Source organism: Orbicella franksi, chromosome 6, assembly GCF_964199315.1.
Source record: "Orbicella franksi chromosome 6, jaOrbFran1.1, whole genome shotgun sequence".
NCBI classification, from domain to species: domain Eukaryota; kingdom Metazoa; phylum Cnidaria; class Anthozoa; order Scleractinia; family Merulinidae; genus Orbicella; species Orbicella franksi.
The window spans coordinates 19,497,853-19,523,056 of NC_138150.1; the positions used below are offsets into that span (position 1 = coordinate 19,497,853).

General features: G+C 40.0%; 4 protein-coding genes across 4 annotated transcripts in view; 3 read left to right on the plus strand and 1 right to left on the minus strand.

The window, feature by feature from the left end:
* Nucleotides 1-1,557, plus strand: part of LOC145489206 (cyclic GMP-AMP synthase-like receptor) — a 5,677-nt gene extending 4,120 nt beyond the window's left edge. Inside the window, exon 1 of the mRNA XM_081468141.1 lies at nt 1-1,557. This exon is cut by the window's left edge and continues 4,120 nt beyond it. Within this exon, the coding sequence (XP_081324267.1) occupies nt 1-1,026 (1,026 nt within the window). The 3' untranslated portion in view covers nt 1,027-1,557.
* Nucleotides 1,558-3,709: 2,152 nt separating this feature from the next.
* LOC145490153 (neuropeptide FF receptor 1-like) lies at nt 3,710-6,239 on the plus strand. The gene has a single exon (XM_081469263.1). It carries the CDS (start codon nt 4,360-4,362, stop codon nt 5,233-5,235), a length of 876 nt encoding a protein of 291 aa, XP_081325389.1. The 5' UTR covers nt 3,710-4,359; the 3' UTR covers nt 5,236-6,239.
* A 1,830-nt stretch (nt 6,240-8,069) lies between these two features.
* On the plus strand, nt 8,070-9,799 carry LOC145490759 (QRFP-like peptide receptor). The gene has a single exon (XM_081469853.1). It carries the CDS (start codon nt 8,601-8,603, stop codon nt 9,477-9,479), a length of 879 nt encoding a protein of 292 aa, XP_081325979.1. The 5' UTR covers nt 8,070-8,600; the 3' UTR covers nt 9,480-9,799.
* Nucleotides 9,800-11,588: 1,789 nt separating this feature from the next.
* On the minus strand, nt 11,589-23,538 carry LOC145489465 (F-box and WD repeat domain containing protein 10B-like). The gene is made up of 12 exons (XM_081468445.1): nt 22,882-23,538; nt 21,765-22,447; nt 20,415-20,647; nt 19,165-19,365; nt 18,730-18,774; nt 18,463-18,539; nt 17,721-17,788; nt 17,085-17,165; nt 15,141-15,283; nt 14,274-14,334; nt 14,058-14,155; nt 11,589-12,796 (listed from the first exon to the last, which is right to left on the minus strand). Exons 1-12 carry the CDS (start codon nt 23,426-23,428, stop codon nt 11,881-11,883), a joined length of 3,153 nt encoding a protein of 1,050 aa, XP_081324571.1. The 5' UTR covers nt 23,429-23,538; the 3' UTR covers nt 11,589-11,880.
* Nucleotides 23,539-25,204: the final 1,666 nt, after the last annotated feature.

A 25,204-nucleotide genomic window follows, 5' to 3' on the forward strand; every position in this document is an offset into this window, starting at 1 on the left:
CAAATCCAAGTCGCAGTCGAAACGTTTGTTAATAACTTGTTAAAATGTATAGGAAAACTAGAGGGCCGCTTCATCAGCACGGTTATTCCGAGTGGAAGTTTCTACGAGGGGACGAAAGTTACGGCACCTGATGAGTTTGACTTCATGGCGGAAATTCAAGTTCTTTCTTTTCGTGGAGCCTGCTCAGTCCATTGGCACAGTGGATTTCCCGGTCGTCCTATAGTGAAACCCCATCCTTTCCTAGCATACACACTTTTTTCTGATTTGATTCATGGTTCTTCTGGCCTTTCATCTGGACGATTCTTCAACGCTTTTGAGAGAACATTGCTTAGTGCCCTAGATGTTATGGATCCGCTTCCAGCGTGCTGGGGGCCGTCAATCAAAATTGGCCACAAAGGCCCCTCGGTCACTTTAGTTTTGACCTGGAATGGACGCAAGTACAGGAAGTTGGACATTTCCATCGACATTACACCTGCTATTAAGTTTTTCCACTGGCCTCAATGGACAGACATTTCAGCAACGACAACTACCTGCTTGGGAGCTGCTAAGGAATCATACTCCAAGACCCTTAAGGAAAAAGTCACAAAACTCGGTTTCCATGTTGTGGCAGTCACTCCATTGTGGCGTGCATCGTTTTCAGTTGCTGAGATGCACATTCTCAAATCCTTCAGCCCAGACAGCAACCGCCTGACATGCTACAGGTGTGCAAAATACTTCCGTGACCAGCATAAGGGAGACAATTTTGTGCTGACTTCTTATGTTTTAAAAACTGGATTCCTTTTCGAGCTGGAAAAATTTCCAGACGAAAAATTCTGGAGCAATGAAGAGCTGTTTGCACGGTTGGATGGTATGATGAAACACCTTCTTCGCGAAGCAAAAGAGGAAGTCCTCGGCAGCTACTTTGTGTCCTCCTTTTCTGTCAGCAAGAGTGAAATGGAAGATATATTACCTCATGCCATACAGAGAGTTTTGGATGATTTGCTTTTATTGATGTTACTTGGACCAAAAGCAACTTGTTGCCATTAGTTGGAACTAAATTTCTTGTAATGGTATGACTTTAAGAACTCTGTTAGCCTCAAATGTGATGGACGTGATGACCTGTAATCTGATTAGTTTAACTTCCATGAATTCATGACATTCACGGTCCTTGGATAATTTATGAGATGGGGCGCTGGTCACTTGATTGTTTATCCAAAATACTGCTAAATTTAAGTTGGTGTGACCGTGAGTTGATGGGTAACACAACTCAGTGATTGATCTTTTGCATCACAGTGCAAATTCCAATGGGCCTTTTTTGATACTCCTTAATTGTTTTGGTTTTTTTGTTTTTGTTTTTTTAGTTTATTGCGATCTAGTGTTGATAACTGAGTGTCGACTGGTTAACCTTTTCATTTCAAACGATATTTAGCCTGGAGAAATGAATTTAGAATAAGATCATAGTAATAGGAGAAAAACATTTGTATTTTTTTTTGTTTTGCCCATTGCTATTGTAAAACTTACAAATAGGTAAGCTCGCCATAACTACTACAGTATGCAAGATATAATTGCTCTTTGTAACCAGGCGATTTGTACTGCATTGCTAAGGGCTGGAACCTTCAACAACGAGAACGTTGCAACCGATTTTCGACGAATGTCGTTCACATGTTTTTGGCAGACCTCGTCGGTCTTGTGTGACTCGTGTGCAGCTGCGTTGTGAGTAAATAATGTCTTGTCTTTTGTTTCGTTCTTGTAAAAAGTAAACAGGAGAATAAAAACTGACAGGTTTTTACACTAATTCAGGACAGGATATTTAATTTTACAACATGTTTTTTGCACTAAAGTAAAGCAGGTTAATATAACTCATTGACGGATAACTCGCTTGTCGGAGACATCCGAAATATTGCACTTTTCATTTGGCCATCTTTACAAAAAGGCCAGTCAAATTCAGTGCAACCGGCGTACGTACCATGTAATATTTTTTTCTGGTATTTGTTTGTCATTTTTTTCTATAAACAGCTTTCTTGATTAAAAATGCATGCTTAAGCCCACATAGAAGAAAATACAAACAGGTGAATTTACACACATTTGACATTGAAGACACGATTCACGTAGCTGTAAACGAAGAGGCTGCTTTGTCGTCTTTTGTTTCAAGACTGCTCGAAAAATAAAATCTCCTCGCTGGTTGTCATATATTTCTTGTAGTTCTAGTTATGAGAGTATGACGGTACATCATGGCAGTTAATATTTATTCTTTCTTGTCACCTGTCCGTAACGGTGAATAGTCAACAGATCGACTTCAGCAAACGTTGGCAGTAATCACATATCTGATTTTTTAAGGCCGCATTTAGATTTTCATTGAAATGAAAAATTCACGGAAATTAACAAAAAAATGTACTCCAGCAGGTATTCCCATGTAATCACCGAAGGCTGAATGTAGGTCAGTTTTGTGCAATTTTCTTCTGACAGACAGGTATTCTCAATTCCACAGACGCATCACTACTTGTGTTTTGTTAAAGAGTATAATTGCTAAGTAGCTAAATTGATTATTATCTAATCTGCTTTCTTTTTTGAGCTTTTTTATCGATTGAATAAGTAACAATCTGTTTATCAAGACTTTCATGATATTTTTTTAGCTATGGAGATGAAATAACGCGTTCCACTGATATTTATGTTTCTGTCCATAGTATTCGCTTTGTTTCCAAGAAATAATTTCTATTTACAAGGCTAAAATAGTTAAAAGTAAAAACCCGAACGTTTTCGACACTAGGTCATCTTCAAGGTACGTGACCTAGTGAAGATGAGCTAGTGTCGAAAACGTTCGGTTTTCTACTTTTAACTTTTTCCTTTAGCCTTGTAAATGGAAATTATTTATTTATGTTTCTCTTGCAATAATTTTCGACCTTCAAATCTTAGAGTTTGAAATGTGTCAATCCTAGTTAAATACTTTAAAAATGACCTTTTCACTTAGCACATCATCTACTAATTAAAACTTCAATGTCAGCTTCACTAATCAGCTAATACTTGGTATCAACGAATGTGGTTGAGCGTAAATGAAAGAGTTCACCATAATTTCAAATTCTCCCTGTAATTCTCCGGGTCTCCCGTCCCTTTTAGTATCCCTTGTCTTGAGCCCTAATACATTGGCCGAAAATGGAAATGAGAAGTTTTGAAAGCCAAAATTTTTAAATCCACTTTGATCCGGAGGAGTACAGGTCGTCAAATTCCTCACCTATCTAGTCACAAAAAAAAGAAAGACTATCGCTTTTAAATTTTTAAAACCATATGTCAGAAAATTAAACTGTGATCGAGAAAATCAGGACAAGAGCTTTTGAAATGCTGCTTTGCTAGCTAGTTGTTTGTTTGGAACTGAGGCCCCGTCCTCAATATGCTGGAGAAATTTGAAAACGCATTAAAACCGAAAGTAGAAAGGCCAACCTCGTTCCCAGGCTCAGTGGAGAGAAGGCCTGGGAAAGAAGGTTGCAGAAAAGCGTGAATTAGGTTCATTTTCAGAGCGTAAAACCGTAACAAGCATGCGCGAGTTTTGGCTGCGCACCAGTCTCTCAAGTTTGAAACAATGGCGGAAATTTCGCCAATCTTCTAAACAAAAGAAGCTACGAACTTTCTTTGCTTTTGTAATTTTCCCGGTAAGCAGCAACATTCTAACGTCACTAATGGAAAGCTGGTGAACTGTTTTCGCGGGGATTCAATTTTTTTTTTTGGGGGGGGGGGAGGGGGAGGCAAATTTAATCTAAAGAAGGTTTCTGAACCTTTTATTTACCCGCAGTACACAAGAAATTTCGATGCGAAGACGCATTTTTCCCACAAACCCACTTTGCATATTGCATCCATATAAGCGACCCACTGAATATATAAGCAAGAGGGCCTCTCAGCAGGCAGGGGAAGACTTAACAGTGAAATGCCGAAAAAAAAATTCATGCTTGTCCAAGTATAAATAAATCAACCGAGCGACATCCTCGCGTACCTTATTACAGTCCGCCGCTCTTTCCGACCATTGCGAGATTATTGCAGCTTGCATTATTACTGAGCTCGCAAGTAGAGCTAGGGAGGCGCAGAAAGCTGCGCAGTACGTTTCTCCGCTCTGAAGGGTTAATCACATGATTATCGTGACGTCATCATTTTCCGTGTTTTCAAATTCCTCTTGTTTGAGGAGCGTTTTTGAAAAGCTCCGTTTTCGGTGGACAGTTTCTCCGGATTAGTGTGGCCGGTAAGCCTAACCGTAAAACTATAGCCGGGTTTTCAAATTTCTCTTACGTTTGTTTGTCGTACTTTCCCTGTTCGGGGGTTTAATTTCTTTTTAACCTTATTTTTTAAATACACAGATAACGAATCCAACTTTGGACTCAAACTTGAATCCTGGTGATGTCAACTACCACTCTTCTATACGTACTATGTCTAGCCGCCACAATAATTTTCAACATAGCGGGTAACTCTCTGGTGTGCTTAGTGATATTGAAGAAAAAAGCACTGAAAACCTCGATCAACCGGCTTCTTTTCCACCTGGCCATCGCTGATTTACTGGTCGCTGTCTTCTTCATTCCACCTTGCATTCTGAGCCACTTTATCGAGCAACCCGGCGGCGTTATTGGAGACTTGTTTTGCAAGTTCATTTTCGGCGGGTCTCTGGGTTGGGCGTCGGCTTCAGCCTCAAGCTTTCTTCTGGTGGTGATAGCATTTGAGCGTTATAACGCCACCTTACATCTATTTGAAAAGCTTGGACGTAGCCAATCACCGTGGTTGCTGCCATCCCTATGGATCGTCGCCATCTTGTTGATAATGCCTGGTCTCGTAGTATCGGCCTACGATGCAGAAAGTCAAGGTTGCATCCAGAACTATCCAAATTATGCAACGGATCTAACATATTCACTTGCTTGGACATTTGCCAATTCAGTGTTGCCCATATGCATCATGGGATACCTGTATACGCGGATTATTTTGCGTCTGCGCAGCCGTGTCCAGGTGCCAGGTTCCTCAGCAAACGTCATGTCACATTCCAGAACCAAGGTTACTAAGATGCTCATTTCAGTCTTCATCATCTTTGTCCTGTGTTGGATCCCTGCCGCCATGCTTTGCATGCTGAGTCCCGTGATTCCTGGCGGGCAATTTGCTACAATTCACCTCGTCACCACAGCAAGCGCGCTGTTGAATTCTGGCATCAATCCACTGGTGTACACGCTTCATAGTCAACAGTTCAGGAAGAATCTCGCATCACTCGTATGTTGCCAGAAAATGAAGTAATTGCCACTCCAGTAGCTAATCAGATACTTGCTGTTCATGATGAGCTTAAACCTTTAGAGTCCTGTTTGCTAATCTAAAATGATGATCGGCTTCAAGAGAGAATGAAAGGTATAAGAAAGTTAATCCCCCCTATAAGCCTTGTTCCCACGATAATCTCTCTCAAGTTATTTTTAGAGTTGGTACCCAGTTCTTCCGCCGATAATGTTGGTACGCGCGTTACGTGGATGTTTTCGCGAAGGATAAAGTGCGTGTAAAGCCGTTTGAGAATTGGCTCTAACCAGATCCTCCAGTTCCTACCGGCATTTCCCAAACAGTGAGTGATGCGGGATTAACTCTCTCAGACTCCATTCTATCTTTGGTGCCTTATAATGTGAACAGTTCGTTTGTTAGGTTTTCAGTTAGTTTAATGTTCCGTCAGTTAAAGGAGCTACGTCATGGTTTGAGCTATCTTAAAAAGCTTAGGTTAAATTTTTCAATCTGTGTTAATCTTCTCCATCATTAACCATCCTTGTTCCTTTATGGTTTATTATTATCTCTTTGGTGTTTTTCTATCTTAGTAAACTAATTATTTTCAGGTTTCCTTCAATTTAAAGATAATTTTGTAGGTGGCCAAAATAAGTACCGTGACTGAGTTCCTATAACGGAAAAGGACATGTCTCATAGGTACAAGAAAAAGAGAGAGACCTGAATAAACTTCCACTGGAGCGAGTCAAGCCGTAAATCAGGTCTCACAGCTCTACTATACATACTAGCTAGGACAAAAACTTCTTTGAAAATGTTCTAAACTAAAAGCAATGTATAATACCGAGAGAATGAATTATCAAAGATGAAATGAATAAATACCGAATGAATGATCACAGACTAATTAAACCACCCTCTCAAGCAGATCTTTTGAAGCTTTGATTTTCCCCAGAGACTCAACAAAAACGCTAACTGCTAAGGCGGACAATAATTACTCCTGGGTATTGGACTGTCGACCGAGAAAATTTGACATCTTAAGAAACATCTCCTCAAATTCCAACGTCTCAATAAGACAAATTAATTTACTTACTTTGTGTCAATTTTCTCATGTTTTCAAAATTTCTAAGTAGTAGCGACTTTATTTGTTTATCTATTGTAATCCTCAAAGTGCTGTATGGTAGCTACTTTACTCTATGTTTTATTTTACTGGAAGTTTTTTCTGTGAATAAATAAAAAAAGGAAAGGAAAGAGAAAAGAAAAAAAAAATTACGCGTGTCGTGAAACCAAAACCAAAGTGATTGCTCTAGCCAATCACAAAGGACATAGAAAATACAGTGAGCCACTCAAAACTCGAAGCAAATACATGTGGCTTACGCGAAGCGCGGGTAAACGCATTCAAACAAGCCACGAATGGCTTTGGTTTTACTTCTGATTGGATAAAAATTAAACTGGCGCGAGAGTTTTTAGCCAATCGCGCAGCGTAGTAAGTGCAAACCAATTACTTTTCGACACTCAAATGAAAACTGCTTCAAATCACCAAATTGGGTTTCACTTGACGTATGATTAAAAAATAGCTTATAAGGAATGTATGTCACGCCTATGCCAATGAAAAAGAACACAAAGAAACGTACTGGGGGGTGGGAGATCTTTTCATGGACGACTTTTCATATTTGCATAACAATGTAGGCCGGGGAAAATAGATGAGAGGTAAGACTCGCTATTATGTTGAGCTCCATAAGCTGCATCAATATACGCCTGTGGTTTTTAGATGTGGAAGAATTACGTCAGCGTTAGTTTATAATCCTTGTTAAAGATATTGCGAACTGTTCTTTGCTACAAATACAAAGACCAATTGCGCGGTGGTGTTTACAACAGTGATGGCCTTCTGAAAAATCCAAGGTGAGAGTTTTGCTTGTGGTTTTTCACCGTTTAAAACTGTTTGTATATAACAAATCGCTCAGAGGTCAATATGTTTTACAGCTTGTACACTTAATCACCTCATTTCTGTGTTCAACTGTGTTTCTTAACTAAAACTGCATGACATTATTTCAATAAAGGAGTTATCATCGAAGGCCGACGATTCAGTTTTACTTTGTTTTTTTCTGTCGTTCAAGACTTTGCGTTGCCTTTTAATGATTCCACATAAGGGTCATCTGTTTTGCTAAATGACTGCATGGCTAATCTTACGCCCAAATTCAAAACAATTCGTCAAAAGACAGGAAAAAAAAACTTAAAAAATGTCTGTATATAACAGAATCGCTTAAGAAACTCAGAAGCCAATATGTTCTGCAGCTTGTGCAATAAATTGCCCGGCTCTGCCTTTTGGTAAGTCATTGCTTTCCGTCTTTTTTTGACAAATTGTTTCGGATATGAGCTGATGACTCGGCTTTGTGAAGTTGAAAGGCCACCTGAAGTCTTGCAGGATAGAAAAATCAAATTAAAACTAAATCTTCGACCTTCGCTTCTCCTTTACTGAGATACTGGGTTGCACAAAACAGAGACAGCAAAATAAATTCGTAAGTATTTCGATTTTACAAAACTACTGATTTTTTATGCACGCAGTAAGTAAGCGATGTCACTTTCTTTTTATCTTTTTAAGCTGTAAAATGGCAACAAACTGATTTGTTTAAAACAAAACCTTCCAAACAACGTTGAAATTTGCATTCCTGTCTTCGGCTTCAAACTAGTTCGCTTGAAACATGTTCGTCGTAGTGAAATTTTACACGATTTAACGCAAACTTAGAGTAGTCAAGATTTACCAGTTGACAACTGAAAAATAACAGTATAGTGTATCTTTTTAATTTTGAATAGAAGCCAGTTGATATGTGAAAAGAATAGGGAAGTCTTCTAGTCCGTTCAACATCGAACAGGGTACGATGCACTGGTTACATGCAGCACTATTTGATGATCGTGATGAATCGCAATTTATTGCATATTTAGCTGTTGCTCAACAAAGAAAAATGGAGGGCATGAGAGTATATTTCCCATGTAGGCCTTATTCACGAGGTAATCTCTCTCAAGTTATCTTTACATCACTTCCAGTTTGGAAAATGGCAGGAGGATCTACAAATAGCTACAATGCTGGGACACAGGACTGCCCAAAATGCTTTGCACGCCTTTCCTTCGTCCACGAAAACTTCCACGCAACGCAGGTGGTAAAATTGTCCGCGAAAGAACTGGGTACCATGTCTGAAAATAACACGAGAGGGATCACCTCAGGAGTAATTAAGTCCTATATGGGTGATGAATACTCTTATCCTTCCTCCTTTCTCGAACTTGCTTAAAAATGATATTATGCAAATAACTTGTCTGATGCTGCATGGTGTTAAGAGTTTATCTATGTCAATATTTCTTATTACAGAAAAAGCCCACTTTGAGAAACAAATTTGATTTTGTACTCAAGGATGGCAATATCGACCTTTTCCTTGGTTTTCTTGCTGTCTGTAGCCGCCGTGATAATTTTTAACATAGCAGGTAATTTCCTGGTGTGTGCCGTAATACTGAAGAAAAAAGCGATGAAAACCTCTGTCAACTGGCTTCTTTTCCACCTGGCCATCGCTGATTTACTGGTCGCTGTCTTTTTCATTCCTCCTATCATTCTGAGCCACTTTATCGAGCAGCCGAGCGGTGTTACTGGAGACCTGCTTTGCAAGTTCGTTTTCGTTGGGGCCTTGGGTTGGGTGGCGGCCTTGATGTCGACCTTTCTTCTGGTGATGATAGCTTTTGAGCGTTATAACGCCACTTTACATCCCCTGGAACAGCTCAGTCGGAGTCGGTCGCGGTGGTCGGTGCCAATCATGTGGGTCCTAGCGCTCCTATTGGTTAGTCCCCTTTTCGTAGTGTCGACTTACGATGCAGAAAATCAAATGTGTGTGGACAACTTCCCAAACCACGTGACATCTCGAGCGTTTTACCTGTTTTGGGCATTTTGCAATGAATTGGTGCCAATAACCATCATGGGATACCTGTACACGCGGATAATTCTGCGTCTGCGTGCGGTCGTTCTCGTGCCAGTCTCCTATCCAAACTCAGTTTCACAGTCCAGGCATAAAGTAACAAAGATGCTCATCTCAGTCTCTGTTATCTTCATCGCGTGCTGGACCCCTGCGGCAGTGCTTTGCTTGCTGACTCCCGTGATTCCTGGTAGGCGCGCCACAGTGAATTCCGTAGCTAAAGCAAGTGCGCTGTTGAATTCCAGTCTCAATCCAGTGGTGTACAGCTTTTATAGCCAGCATTTCAGGAAGAATGTCGCTTCAATGGTGCCTTGCTGCAAGAGCAAGTAGTTACCAATCTTGCAAGTCCTGGGTATTCAACAAAAACAAACGTTGGCGTATAGACATAGTCTCTTGATAATGTAAATAGCTCATATTACAATTGCATGGTATAATGTTCAGTGCATAGTGATAACTAACTAGTTTTTCACTTACTCTCTTAGAAACAGACTTAAATTGCAGTTAGTCAATTTCTATGTCCTGCTAATTTCGCTGTCCTTATCAGTGGCAAGAAAATTTTGCCACCATTGCAACATCAACAAATATTTCGAAAGTGTTCACAGAAAATAATTCCACGTTGTTGTGAGATATGGGTTGCTTTTCATTCGACCAAAAATTTTTTGTTGAAAAATCTTCTCGGAAAGTTTCTGAAAAATCCGAAAATTGTTAAATTTCCAAAACTATTCAGCTAAAAATTCTGCAAATTCCGTGATGGAAACCAAACGTTATACCTCGCAAGGTCGTCCTCTATTCCACAAATTGCGAGAATGTCCCATATTCCCCTCTGGAAATTTCTGGAGATGCAAACCGGAATTTTGATCGGATTGAAAGTACCCAAGGAATGGATTTTAGTCCAAAATAAAGCGTATTTTTCGGCAGGTCGTTGTCAACTGACATCTGGAAGTTTAGAAATCCAGCAAACAGAAAAACAACATACCATAGATATGATGTAATAAGCATGTTTGAAAAACAATGAACAATGCGCGCAGGTCTTGCTCATATTAAAGTAAGAAGTTCAAGTTATGTACTCTAACTAAGTTGTGGTTAATAAATAAACAAAAGAAAAACGCTACGAAAAGGAAATAGAAATCGCGCGAACATTTAAAAGGAGACAAAAAAATGTAAATCTTATTTTAGTGGTCATGCACTTAGCTAGTTTACAGGCATGTCACTGAAACGAAGAAAACAAACATTTCAAATGAACGTAACATAGTTAAAAATCCCAACTGGAATTAGGCAGACCAGTTGGCTACCGGTATTCAAAAGCGTGACCGAGGATTTGAACTCGGGACTACCGAGAAACAAATCCCGCTGGTGGCAGGGTGGAGGCCTTGAACCCGGAACCTCCGAATTACAACACCAGCGCCCTAAACCACTCAGCCACGCTGCCTCTTAAGATTTGACGTCTTTGAAAATGGAAACCGCTCGGTTAGGAACAGAGTCCTCTTCCATCTGACATGATTACTTAATGGTATAGTCGTAATCTGTAAGTTTGCAAGCTTAAAATCAATATTCTGTAGATTAAGTTCAGGACAAAATTTAAAGGTTTGTCGTTAACAGAGATTGTCGTATTTCTTGACGGTTTCAAGATTCAGCCAACATACCCCTATCAAGAATACAGAAAAGTACGTACATACGCCTGAACCCACCCACTCGTTCGGATGTTTCAGTGAGAGCCAAGAAAGATTGTGATCGTGAGCTTGCCTCTTTTCTCCAGAAATGTGCAAGAGAATAAGCTAAGTTTTGAAATCCTAGTGGCTTAGTCCGAAATAGGTTGGGTGTTTTACGAGCGAGCGGTTCGGGGTTCGAATTTGATCAAAATCAGTAATCAAAAATATAGTTCAACCAACCATTATTTTAATGGGACTTTTTTTGAATAAATTCATGCATCCATTCTTCGCAAACGCACGCACTGAAGGTAAGCATATATTGGTGTTTTCAGGACGTTTACGTGGACGTTTAGTTGAAAATTATCCTCCAGACATGTAGGAAGAAATGTTTTGAGAATTTTCTGAGAAAAACTCGCCGAAACTAATCAGTAAGCGGTCCATCTTAGTAGTCCGTATTGTAAAATCTGGACCACTCAGGAAGCCAATCCGAATCTTGAACCATTTCCTTGCTGATAATAAAATTGTTTACATCAGCATGTTTTATGGAGTTTCTGTTTATTGGTGGTTGACGGCAATGGACACAAATCAAAAGGAAAGGGTAACATTGGTCACTATCGCCTACGAGGTTTCACGTATAGTTTGAGAAACTCGCCATTACGGGTCGTCGCTCGGGAAGGTTCCAATGCCCTACCAATTAATATTTTTACCGTAATCCTAGGGTTTGAAATAATACCAATCATCACCCGGAGTTTTGAGACTCCCCCGTCTTAAAATAAGTCCCTCCATCAAATAAAATAAAATAATTTTTATTGCTAACGTTTCAACGTTCTTGTCAACTCGATACAAAAATAAAAACAGAAACTGCGGCGTGCGGGCCTGCGTCTTCTTCGAACCTCTGGATCAGTACTTAAGCGTTTGCTTGTCAAAGCAAGAATATTAGAAGTAACATGTTGAATTCTCTTCGCCTCGCTTCTGTCCTCGTCTCGTCGACAGCTCTTACAGAAGTGAGCAGGAAGTTTAGTTTCTAGCTGATTGAGGCGAGTCAAGATTCTGATTTTTCCAGGACAGTAAAGTGTATTGTGTTACCGTACACAAGGAATGCAAGATTTTGGTCGATGAGTGCCTTTCGATGTGACGCGTCCTCCCCTGTCACGCAAGGATCCCTGCTGTAAGCTCTGTTCAAACTGCAACTGACTGCTGTAAGTCTTCAAATTTAAGCATGACAAGCTTTTGACCGGATTGACTGAAATCGACTCTTTCGTTGACTGTACCTGCGCACTGCGCGGTCGCATTGTGGCGATTTTTTCCCGCGCTTGTTGTGCGCTCATCATGATCTTATTCTCCGGCGCTTTTAGCGGCTCAGTCGCAGACGTAGTCCAACCGCGTTTGCCTGGCGGTAGAACCTGCGTGCGATACGCGGGCGCTGAGCGACTACGCGTTATAACCTGAGAACGTCTGTTCTCTGGGAACGATGGCGGTTTAGGAGGTGAGCGTGTGACTTTCGTGATAATCATACTTGCTCTAAGATCTCCATCGACATCTGTCGGGGGTATATCATATTCTGTCAAACCACGTGACTTACAGGAAGAAGTCAGAGCCGGCGAAGACTGGGGACGAGTCTTTTGCTCTTTGTGAGCTTTTAAAATCCTTTGCACATGTGCATTCATGCTGTTTATGGTACTCTCTTGGTGCTTAATTCGTGGAGGCGCGCTTGAGATCCTTAGGGGCAGGCTGTTTGGTGGAGCTAAAGTTACGTTGAGGTCACAAGCTGTAGGTGTTTTCACCCGTGAAGGAGGCCGGGAAGGCAGACTGTCTCTAGTGTCAGCGCGCATCAGCTTGTGCGCACGCACGTGGGAACGCGCCAGTCTGCGAGGTGGAGTCTTGGCGTAGATGTTGAGGTTACCCAGTCCTTCCGGTCGCTCGGGTTCTAAGTTAAAATCCCACTGGACTGCCTCGAAGTTGAAAATCAGAAGATTGCTTAATGTGTTGACAATCATCCTGAAAAAGATTTAAAAACAAAAAGTATGGATGAGAAAAAAAATACTTTGGTAAGAAGTTCAAAACAAGAACGCATTTGAAAAAGACACCGAACACACGAGAATCAGTCGTGGACGTCCACAAATAATGTTCGATTCTTTTCAGGCCAATCCAAAAATAGCACGAGAACTACGAAGTTTTCCTACTCTGCCGATGTCTTAAGCCTGTGATGTTTAATACAGCTTCTCCTTACTGAAGGTAGTGCGTTCTTATAGTACTAACGGGGAGAATTTAAGCGCATATGCCTGAGGCGCCGTCCATACTACCCCAGAGAAATTTGAAAACGCAGCTGTATTTCTGCGGTTAGGCCTTCCGTCCACACTAATCCGTCACGAAAACGCAGCTTTATTTCTACGGTTAGGCCTTCCGTCCACACTAATCCGTCACGAAAACGCAGCTGTATTTCTGCGGTTAGGCCTTCCGTCCACACTAATCCGTCACGAAAACGCAGCTGTATTTCTACGGTTAGGCCTTCCGTCCACACTAATCCGTCACGAAAACGCAGCTGTATTTCTACGGTTAGGCCTTCCGTCCACACTAATCCGTCACGAAAACGCAGCTTTATTTCTACGGTTAGGCCTTCCGTCCACACTAATCCGTCACGAAAACGCAGCTTTATTTCTACGGTTAGGCCTTCCGTCCACACTAATCCGTCACGAAAACGCAGCTTTATTTCTACGGTTAGGCCTTCCGTCCACACTAATCCGTCACGAAAACGCAGCTTTATTTCTACGGTTAGGCCTTCCGTCCACACTAATCCGTCACGAAAACGCAGCTTTATTTCTACAGTTAGGCCTTCCGTCCACACTAATCCGTCACGAAAACGGAGCTTTTCGTAAACGCTCTTCAAACCGGAGGAAATTGAAAACGCCGGCTTTGTGTTTTCGTGTGGACGGAAGACATTTCTAAAACGGAGCTTTTCGAAAACGATGACGTCACGATAATCAAGTGATTTCTCTGCCGGGATTTTCCTCAAACAGAAATCCCAAATGACCGGTGATTGTTGCGTTTTCAAATTTTTTCAACGTAGTGTGGACGGAAAACATTTGATGCGTTTTCTAAGTGAAAACACCTTTTCAAATTTCTCCAGTGTGATGTGGACGGAAAACATTTGATGTGTTTTCAAAGTGAAAACACCGTTTTCAAATTTCTCCGGCGTAGTGTGGACGGAGCTTGAGCCACGGAGAAAAATCGATCATTATTGGAGCTGACAACAACTTACCTATCCCCTGACGCTCTGATTGTTGTAATGGGGTCATTTTTACTGTTTCCACGAATAATTCGCAGACAGTCACCGTTTAAAAGATTCCAGATGCGTAGCTGAAACACAAAAAAAGGAAAATAATAATAAGGAAAAAATCCAGCGTAAATCTTAATACAAGCACCGCGATATAAAAGCGATCTAATGTTTGAAGACCAACAAGATTTGAAGTCTAACCTTTCCGTCCGCGGAGCCAGTTACAACTCGACAGTAAAGAAACTCCAGGCATAGAACTTCCCTGAAAAGGACAGATTAAAAAAATTGAACATCTAAATTGAGAACTTTTGTTGAAAAAACGTAAAACCAACGTTGAAGCGCTCAGTTTACCTCCTGCGTCGGAAATAGAGTAGGGTGTTTAGTGAAGTCTTTAATACAGGACAGAGGCCCTATTAGGAGTTTTCGGGATATGGGACATTTTGGTAAAAAAAAAAAACGAGATACAAGATATTTGTGAGGAAAATTAATGGGATATGGATATTTAGATCAGATAAACCGGGATATCGAGTTGGAAAATCATTTATTTTGCAATTGGAATCAATGGAAAAGGGATATTTTGGCCAAAAATTAACGGAATGTAGGATACCCAGACTCCGCTCTCCCTAATGGGGCCTCATACGGTACCAAAGATTCTCCGTTTAAAACTTGAGACAACAAAACGAGGGAAATGTGAGAGACGCGGAGGTCTAATGGTTAGTAGTCTCCCCCTCCTCCCCCTTAGTAGTTCCCCTCCGAGGTGGGAAAGGAAATATTGCGTGACTAGACTGTTCACAGCCCTCTATTTTCTCGTATTTTTATTCGATCGTTGAACGCGCGGATAAAATCCCAAGAGACCTGGACGCCAGCGCAAAACGGAAGACTTGACTGGGTAGGGGGCGGGTACCGAGATAAATAGCCCACCCTCTGGACACCCCTGCGTGCTTCGCACTCGCTTCGCTCGTTTTTTCTTTCGCGTGCGTTAACAGAGAAGCTGTGAACAGTCTATTGCGTGACGAGCGAACGAAACAAAAAAAACAAAAAAAAAAACAAAAGTAAGAATTAACATACTTCGGGTGTCTAAATGCCTGCAGGCATTTTTTGTGTTTTCCAATAGAGCTCCATGCCATAGCGTAGCAATCTAAACTGCCAGTGATAATGTGATACTCGTCAAACGTCACGCACGTGATTGCTCCGTGATGACCGTCAAGGGACTGGAAACAAAATCCAATCAAACATAAGTTAGTAAAAGTCGTGGAATACAGAAATATCTCGGTCACTTTCTGCAATAAATCCCCGTTGTATAAGGTTTGGTTTAGCATCTACTTACTGTAGCAGTATTAGTTGTTTTAAAGTCACGTTACATCACGTTTCTTTCTTTTTGGCCATTCAGGTGCAAAACTACAATGAATTGCTTAGTGACATTTCCCGCGCTTTCCGTCAGAGACATGTGCGCGCGTTTTGCGTTCGTAAATACCAATAAGTTGATCAAAACCCAAAGGAAGTTGGAAGTTTCACCGCAATTACAACTGACGTAACTATCTTAGTTTGTTTCTTTAGAGTAAAACATTTCAACAACAGAAAAAGTAAGGGATGAAGGGAGAGGATGAAGGGGAGAGAGTTAATCTCCCATATAGACCTTATCCCTCAAGTTATTTTTTACACGTGGTTCCCAATTCTTCTGAGGGTAATGTTATCACACACATTGCCTGAATTGTTTCGTGAAGAATGAAAACGCGTGTTAAGGTAATTCCTCTGAAATAAAAGTGACAATAGATTTTTGTTCAAACGTTGTCCACTGAATATTTGTCATGTGATAACTTCAATTTTGAAATAAAAAGGGGGGTGCCCATGCTCATTAAGGAGCAGTGAGGCATTGAAAATGCCCCATTTTGGCATTATTTAATGCTTATTATGAGAACGCATTCCCAGTAATTGTAACATCTTTGTAAGCCCGGACTCATAAGAACACGCATTAAACTACAGTCAATACATTGTGTCGGACACAAATAAACGTCTAAGTTTGATTCAGACAGAAAGCTAAATCCCTGATTAAAAATTTGAACCAAATTTCTTAATGTGGTTACCGACTGCAAAATAGAAAAGACCACAGTGTATCTGCTATTTTTCTTATTTATTCAATTTTCAGCAATAGAAATTAGATCAGTCTTTTCTCACGCAAAGCTTATGATTAGTTGATTACAACGACTGGAAAAAAAATTGGGGTGCCCATGCTCGTTGGTGAGCTAGAGCCATTTTTCAACTGACAGAGCTCAATATCAAGGCAAATCCGTCATGTTTTCAATATGCGCGTGCACAAGCACGCGCTTATGACGCCATAAATTATGCGCAGTAAGGATGCGCAATGCAAATGTGAGGAATGAACTTAAGCTGCTTAGACTGTCCACGTGAGCGAAATCCACGTCACCGGATTGGCTGCTTCTAGACCGTTCTGGGAATTTCTGAAACCGGGAGTGATCTAAAAATAGCTTTAGAGGGATTACGCTGTGAATAAGCCTTATGTGGAGGATGAACTCTCTCACTCCTCATCCTCTCTTGCCGAATTCTTCGTCATCTACGGGTATTTTACGAACTCACAACGTGACCAGTGACTTGTTTCTCCAAGGTCCCGAAAAGTTTTCGCACCCGGAAAGCCATGGCGAAATCTCAAACCTTATGATTACAGAGCTGTTTAATTCACATATTCTTAATATGAACAGAGATTCCCTTCATACAAAAAGTTTCAGGCGTATACACTTCTCTGTTTTTAGATACAGACCAATTAAAAATAGCTTTGGGTGCGCGAAAAGTTTCCGGGGCTTTCGAGAAACGAGTCCCAGCTCCCAATCGCCTTGATAGCTCACTAGTTAAGCACTGCACTGGTGTCGCAGAGGGGTTCGAATCCCGTTCAGGCCTGAAGTTTTTTTCAGGTTTTAATTTCTCAACTGCTTAAGCGGTGTGCATAACTGTGATGATCAATCATGTCTTCATATCGATCTCTCATTGTTATTTTACCTTGAGTAAAGACGCCTGTTCTATGTCCCACACTTTCACTTTTCCACCTTCGCATCCGCTAACAACTAGAGTGTCGGAAACCTACAAGAAAAAAGGAAGGTAGAAAACCGTTTAGCAAATGGCTGTTTGCATGTGTTACAATGCAGTTAAACCTTGGAAAACTGAAGAGTTATTAAACAATCGGCTGGGGTAACTTTTAAGTCAGCTCATTTTTTGGTCAAAAGATATATTTCTAGGGAAATTTTAGAACTGCCAGCCTGCCATAGAATGGTCAAGAAATACCTAAGATAGCATAAGGGATACCAATAGAGTCTGTAAGCTTCAAGAGGTGCCCAGGCGGAGCTTACAATCGGTACATGTATGTTTGAGCAACTTTCCGATTCGACAAAAAAAATCAAAAACGCTGCATAAAACGAGAATGAACGATTTGTCAATAACAGCACATGCTTCACCAAAGATTAGATCTTGTGTGCTTTGCGCAAGTAGGATTTGCCTGCAATAATTAAGAATTGTGCTCAGTCACGACAATTATCGGTTGCTAGGAAATATTTCTATAAGTAAAAATCCAAAATTTCAAAAAAAAAAAAAAAGAAAAGAAAAGAAAAGAAAGCAAACAGACCCCACAATGCTACTTACATGAACAGTTTGTACCACGTGTCTATGACGAAAGGTCCGCCGGCACTTGCCAGTAGCAAAGTTCCACACTATATTAAAAGAAGAATTTTTAAGAAAACAAGTCTCTTTTATGCAGCTTAACTTACTTGTTAGAGGCTTTCTCCAGAGAGAGGGTGAAAGGAATTTCTTCAGTTGACAAACTAAGGATAGTCTACGCCAAGTGAAAAAGTTGAAGTCAAAGAAAATTGGCCATTTCCGAGTTGCCTTTTGCCTCTATGTCAAAACAAGTCTAAGAGCAAAACAATTCATATGAAAACGAGTTCCACCTAGGAGTTCATTTTCATGCAAATCAAACTTATTTTTACAACAAAGGTTTTGAAGACTCGTTTTAAAGCAGAGGCACAAGTTAACTCGCAAATGGCCAATTGGAAGCCTCAATTTTAAGAAGGTTCCTTTCAGGTTTCTTGCCCAAGTTGTGTTCAAACAAGATAGAGAATAAGTCATGTAAAACATTGCCAAGTGCGTGTAGTTAGAATGGAAACCAAGAGGTTAATTACTTTTTGCTTAATAATTTTCACATAAATTATACGGAATAGCAAGGGTACCTTAATCAAATACAAGCTAGTAACTGTGATTAAAGACAAACATGAAGTACTTTACCGTCTTCATATTCCTTGAATCTTAACAAAAGAAAAGATAGATAGGTAGATGGAACTGTTTCATAACAACGCAAGGAAGACGGAATTACATAACCTTCACTTACCTTTAACACTTTTATCCCTGGACCCAGAAGCCAGGTGATTTCCATGAAGAGCAATGCACAGAACAGTGGCCCGGTGCCTGGAAAAAATTCAAAATGTGATTATAATAAGTTATCATGTGGATATCTGATAAGTTTATCTGATAGTTAAATGAAATAAAACCACATGGCTATTGTTTATATTACATGTACACAAATAAAGGCAATCTTCAAAAGTTAGTTTAGCACTATTGAACTACAGATTTTGTTGACAAGTTTAACTTGACTTACCCTCTGAATATGCACTTGCAATTTCCTCTGCCTATATCCCAGCATCTAAGAAAAGAAACCGAGATTACTAAATATAAACAATGCAAGATTGATTTATTCACTTAAATGACCCTCCAGCCAGTCGATCGGTCAGTCAGTCAGTCTGTCAGTCCACTGGTCAGTCAATCGGTCAGTTGGTTGGTTATTCATTCAGTTAGTCAGACAGTCAGTCATTCAGTCAGTTGTTCAGTCAGTCAGTCCATTAGTCAGTCAGTCAGTCAGTTGTTCAGTCAGTCAGTCAGTCAGTCAGTCAGTCAGTCAGTCAGTCAGTTGTTCAGTCACTCAGTCATTAATCAGTTATGATGTTTGCAAGGACACACCTAGGCTACAAGTTCAAAAACTTCAAACAATTTTCTTGCATACAGTATTTAATACCTATTGGACATTTACATATACCTTATTGAAGTGTCATAGCCACCACTCAATACTACTCCTCTCTCTTCTGAAACATAAACACAGCGAATAGATCCTGCATGGCCTTGAATAGTCCTGTCACACTTGCCTGTGGAAGCATCTATAAGTCGAACTCGTCTGTCATATGATCCAGACACAACCAGTCGCCCTCCATTATAGCTTGCACATCGGTTAGGGTCCTCTCTGCAAAGTGTATTTACCGTGTTAGAACTACTGGATAGTAATAACAGATTCTCATGGCATTCTAATTAGTTAATGAAACCAGATACAAAATGTATTTTGGTTAGTTTCAAACTTTTTGATGCTCCCCTATAAAAAGGACGGGGGAGCTCGTTACACCTCTTAGGGGTTAAGCAGTTTTGGTACCTCATAGGGTGTTCAGCCTCAAAAGGTTCACAGCAGGAGCTTTGCGACACCTTTTAGGGTATTGAGCCCAAAAAAATATGACAGGAGATAATGTGTTGCCTTAGAATTGGTAGCTGTTAGGGGTGAAAAACATTTCAAGCCACACCCACAAAACAGGATCTTGGTACCTCTTAGGGGTTCTTTTCAAAATTTCCAACAAGCACCCCTGTCCTTTTTATATAGGAGTTTCTCTCCCCCCCTCCCCCCTCCCCCCCCCCCCCACACAAGGGCATTCCCAACAGAAATTGATTACATATGTTTCAATTAATATTTCATGTTTATTTTGATTCAAGCAAAATTCATGACCTGACTTAGGGTGGCTGGCAATATTTTTCAGACTTTTTTCACCACTTCTTCTTTGATGGATCAATACTAACATCTTTTTGTCAGCCAATGTTACAATAACGGCATCCCACAAATGCCCAATAACTGATTGATGAACAAGTTATGAACTCTTTCTTAGCATTCCAAGTTACCTGACCTGCTAAATCAATCTTAATTTTAGTTTTAACTGCTCAAGGATTTAGCAAAATTATTTCACTTTATGACTACCACATCATTCTAATATAAGGAAAAGAGAATTTGTGAGCATATTACTATCAGGGATACCCTAGTTTAACTGTAGAGGAAAACTGGAGTGACAATAGCTACAGTCAATGAATAATACAAGAGCATACATGTAACTATGGGATCTACAAGAATGATACATGCATTAAAATTCATATTTCAACAGTGTTCTGATGCGTAACACTCAAAGAGCATTTCTGTCAAAATGTTTGAATGTGATACATTTAATTATTTCTTCTAAGTGAAATAAAGCTACCCACATGTCCTGAAGAACCAGCACATTATATGCACCACAGTAGATGTTCCTCTCCTCCATTCTGATTTCCTTGATAGCAATTCCTTCATAGCATTCCTTTAGATTTTGACTTTTCACATCTTTACGTGCTTTGTAACCAAGGTTGAGAACTTCTTTGGTGTTCTCATCGAGATCCAGAGGAACATGAACAGGCACAATCTTAGCATATCTTGGGTTCATACCCTTGGCTGATGCTCCCTGAATAGAAATCAGACAACACAGTCAGAGTCTGATCTTTGAGTGACTGACCTTTGATACTGCTTATTTTTGAATGTTGATACATTTAAGGTAGTACTGGAGGCAAATTTGGCGAGTTTTTGCACATTTTACTATGAAAGAAACATTAGCAATATTAACCCCATAAGAATGTACATGTAATTTTCAGAGCTAATACAGAAATATATCTAGATTGTAAAAAAAATAGGTTGTTTGAAATAATTCATGGAATTTGAGGAATTTAAGGAATTTAAAGGGGGTGGTGTGACTCTCCTTTTATAAGGAATCAGCCACCACTGAAAGGGGACTTAACTGTTTGCAGTAAAAATTGTCCCAAAGACATAAATAAAGTGTACCAAGATAAACAAGATAAAATTACAGGCAGGGTTTATGCTCAATAAAAAGTTACAAGAGTCCTGAATGTCCTCATTGCACAACTGTCTAAGAAAGCCCTGTTCATAAAACTCTTGACTTAAGGTTATAAAGACCTACAAATGGCAACAGTGATAACAGACCTATGTCAAATGACAAACCATGAAAACTGAATGGAATGTATATGCCGGCCATTTTCAAGTTTATCATTCGCATAAGGTGGTCATCAAAACTGACAGCATATAGGCTTACTTTCAAAGTGATCACAAGTTGCCCAGAAAGCCAGCCATTTCAGTGCTACAGATTGCTTCACATATTATGCTATTCAATACACTCCAAACTAAACAAGAAAACCTGCATTGACTAGAGTGACAAATATCAAAAATGTATTAACTAATAACATGCAAACTTAATTGCCATTTAAGTGAATGGAACTCAAGCAAATTTGATAATAGCATGTAGAATTCCAGGCCAAATGAAGATGAAGTATTTGAATACAGGTTGGAAACAAGTGGCTACTAACAGTTTCACTAGACCAGAAATTAAGATTGGTTTATCTACGAGACTGGGAACCTTAAAGAAAAATTTCACTTGCAGATATTATCAGCTGTTTATATTGATTTAACAGCTGTTTCCAAGTACATAGTCTAGTGTAACAGGTTTCCACATCATGGGTTAACTATGTGAGGGTTCAGGTCAACTATAAAACCCAGTTGATAAAACTGACCTGCATAAGCATGATCTCTTCTGTCATCAGCTGGTGCACCATGTAATCTTGTTTAACTTCCTCAGCAAGAACTCTCCAATGTTTACTTAGACACAAACAGTTTGTCAAGCTACTCTTGTCCAACATTCCTAGAATCCGCTTGGATAGATGAACTGGTAAACACCTTAAAAAGTCCTTATATTTTCCAGAACCTAAATAATCAGGCATGAAAGAGTCATTTTGAGTCAAAGAACTGATGAAATTCTCATTGTCCTCTTCATCACCCGACATATAATCTTCGGAGAAGAATTCCCTTTCAAAATCTGTCATTTCATTTGCAGGCCTTCTTGAAGACTGCCTAGAGGGTGGTATAGACCTAGAACGACACTGAGAAACAGGACTTCCAACATATCCTGCTGAGGCTTGAGATCGGAGGTCAGAGCCAAGCATGTCTGCAGAATGTGTGCTCCTGTGAGATTGTGATTTTGTTGTACTTAAATCTCCTGGGGATTTGGACCGACTAAATTCAAGCTCTTCACTGATGATTGAGTGAATTTCTGCTGAATGAGTGTCGTGAATGCCTGAAGATCCAGATTGGCTTGCCGTTGATTCTGGGGCTGGTGATTTGTTACTTTCTGTCTTGGCTACGACAGGGTCATCACTCCCGGACACGTAGCTGTGCAAAGACATGTACTCGTCATCCTCTACAAAAAGAGAAGAGACCTCGTGATTAAGAATGATGACAGCCAAAAATGCAATCGCTAGTTCCATTTGGATTTTCTATGTTCATGTGCTATTGGAAGGCAAAATGGTAATTATTATAATGACAGCCAAGAAAATCCACCAATCACAACACACATGACATGTGATCAGTTGTCTGTTATGACAGTATAAAACCTAATGTTTGTTGAAATTTGCAATTTATAAAGCATGTTGGACAAGTCTCTACCTTTAACATGACGTCATCAAGGCGTCTCAAATGACATCATTGGGAGGCTATGTCACGCATCTGTCACGCAATCATCGATCAAAATGAAGAAGAAGAGGTTGAACCTCAATTTCTACGAAAACGCTCCAAAATAATTAAACCAGACAAGCTATTTGCTTTATGTTATTGAGAAAATAAACAGATACAAACCTCTATCGATTAACCCATCGTCCACCGCTCTTTGCCTTCTTCGTTCCCTTTCGCACATTGCTCTAGTCTTGGTTGCCAAAATATGTAGAAGATGTGTATCACACAACTGCATTAAACCCAATAAATAATTTGCTTTTGACCAATAAGTACTCCCTGAAAACCACTCCAGGTAATCGTCAATAGTCTGTAATAATTCATCTTCGTTCAACGCGTGGTTTGTTGGCGGACTGGAAGTGTCCACGATCAAACTCGGTTTGCTCCGCGACCGCATGTACGTGAAATCTTTGTACTGAAAAGATTGAAGCAGAGATGTGACATATTCAAGCAAATCCATAGAGTCAAAACGCTGAACAAGCCCCAGAATGTACTTCCTTTTGACTGGTTCACCACAACGACAAAACCATTCCTTGGTGTGATTCAACTTCGCGCCTAAACAACAGTCCTCGCAGACACCGCATGATTTCACTGGGCTGTTGACACAACGAAGTTCGGGTGCTCTGCTTATACTGAGCTGATACAAGCTGGAACCTCGTCCTGGTTGACGCATTCTCGGTTTAGAAAAGATTTCTACAGCAAAAACAAGTAGAAATTAACAATGTATCATTATAGATTAATCAATTAACTCAGAGCGCAGTGGGGGAATCATCAACTGCGCTTTTGTGTCACCGTCTGTTTTCATTCGGCTTTGTAACCTAGCAACGCATGGCGTAATAGAAGCCAAACAGAAACAGATGAAATTATACATGTATGTTTTTCCGGCATTTGAATCTCTACACTTTGCAGACTTCACGGAGCAAACGGAATTCATATTTTGACACACTGAAAAAGTATAAATTTTTTTCATCACGAACAAAATTTCACTCTTTTCACGGGGTCTGGATATAGGTTGCTGGATCAGTTAAAATCAAGTTAAAATTCCAGCGCATTTCTCAGCTTCCTGTTCTCAGATTTCAAATTCCAGATCTCAGCTATCAGTTTCAGATCGCGTCATTAAACCCCATCCAGAATCTCATTTCACTAATCTTGCATTCCGGTCTATCAAACATAACTTTATTTATGGTAGAAACAAATGTCAATTGTGCTGTCTAAAGTAGTAATTAAAAGTTTATTTGCAGTAAGGAGTAAAGAATTTTGGAGAAACCACGCCTGTCAGAAACTGCAAAGACAACTGATTGTATCTGGGTCTGTCTACTTTTAGTCGTTTTAATTTGACATTCTTATCCGCATGTCTTGAGTTAATTTGTAGCAGTGACGGCTGCTTATAGCTAGCAAACTCCGCATCGCGTGTCAAATATGTTTAAACAGAAATACTTAGAACGCGGCAACATAAACACTAAGGGCTTGGAAATTATAAAACAAGAAAATCGTTTCCGATCTATCGGGCTTCTTAATCTTTATAAGATGCACACGTCGCATTGTTCATCAGGTTACGGACGTACAAAACCATCCGCTAAATTGAGACCCATTGAAGTAACTCAAATAACTCAATGTGGTACAAACCACAAAGGTAACAAGAAGCGAAAGAGTTAAATCAGTAGAAACTTGAAACAGACTGTAGAGTCACAATTTTTAACATTTGTTTCCGTACCACTAAAGCAGAATAACGTTTAATCCACATGTGTCTCAATCGTTCTACATTCGCAATTTAAATAGCCAATCAGAAGCCTTGTCTTCTGTCCTAATGCAGTCCTCTTAATTTAAGCTCACGCTACGAAGTCTCTGACCTGATATAGACAGATTTGTGGCTAAATTTAGGTTCGGAAAAGGCCTAATTGCACATTTTTGGCGGTACCTTTCGGCGGCATGCTATGGTATAGGATAGTCCGGCTCGGCCGGGTCTCGCGAAACAAGGTTCTCGACTGGCCAAGCCCGCAGCCTGATATGCTAGCGAAGCGAGCTAAAAAGGTACGACTAGGTATTGTGATAAGAGAAAGTCATTGGAAGTTAAGTAGGTGATTATATGATAACCGCACGGATGGTACTCAATATTTTTATCTCTTATTTTCACTTAGGTCCATTAAAAATGAATTAGTCCGACATATTGAAAAGAAATAACACCATTTTGATGAATTTTATGATAGAGCGGAGATAAAGTTAAGAAAAAACACAATTGAGGGTGCCTAATGTGTTTTGCTATTTTAATGAGAAAAGTGCGTATATTGATTTTTTCAGATTCGTTATCGAGGTGTCCATCTGATTTCAATTCTGACGTTTTAATACCGTAGTTTGATCTGTTGCTGAGTGGGAGTGATAATGAAATCAGTTAAAAAATCGTCTTCAATGCTCTCGTCTCGTTAGTGCGTCAAAATCAGCTGAACTACCC

Bases quoted from the DNA above. Each gene is read 5' to 3' on its own strand.
- LOC145490759 (XM_081469853.1), top strand. From the start codon at position 8,601: ATGGCAATATCGACCTTTTCCTTGGTTTTCTTGCTGTCTGTAGCCGCC.
- LOC145489465 (XM_081468445.1), bottom strand. From the start codon at position 23,428: ATGCGTCAACCAGGACGAGGTTCCAGCTTGTATCAGCTCAGTATAAGC. The intron at 17,166-17,720 runs GTAAGTAGCATT...TTTTTCTTGTAG, and splicing joins ACGTGGTACAAACTGTTCAT to GTTTCCGACACTCTAGTTGT. The intron at 14,335-15,140 runs GTATGTTAATTC...TGTCCTTTTCAG, and splicing joins CAGGCATTTAGACACCCGAA to GGAAGTTCTATGCCTGGAGT.
- LOC145490153 (XM_081469263.1), top strand. From the start codon at position 4,360: ATGTCAACTACCACTCTTCTATACGTACTATGTCTAGCCGCCACAATA.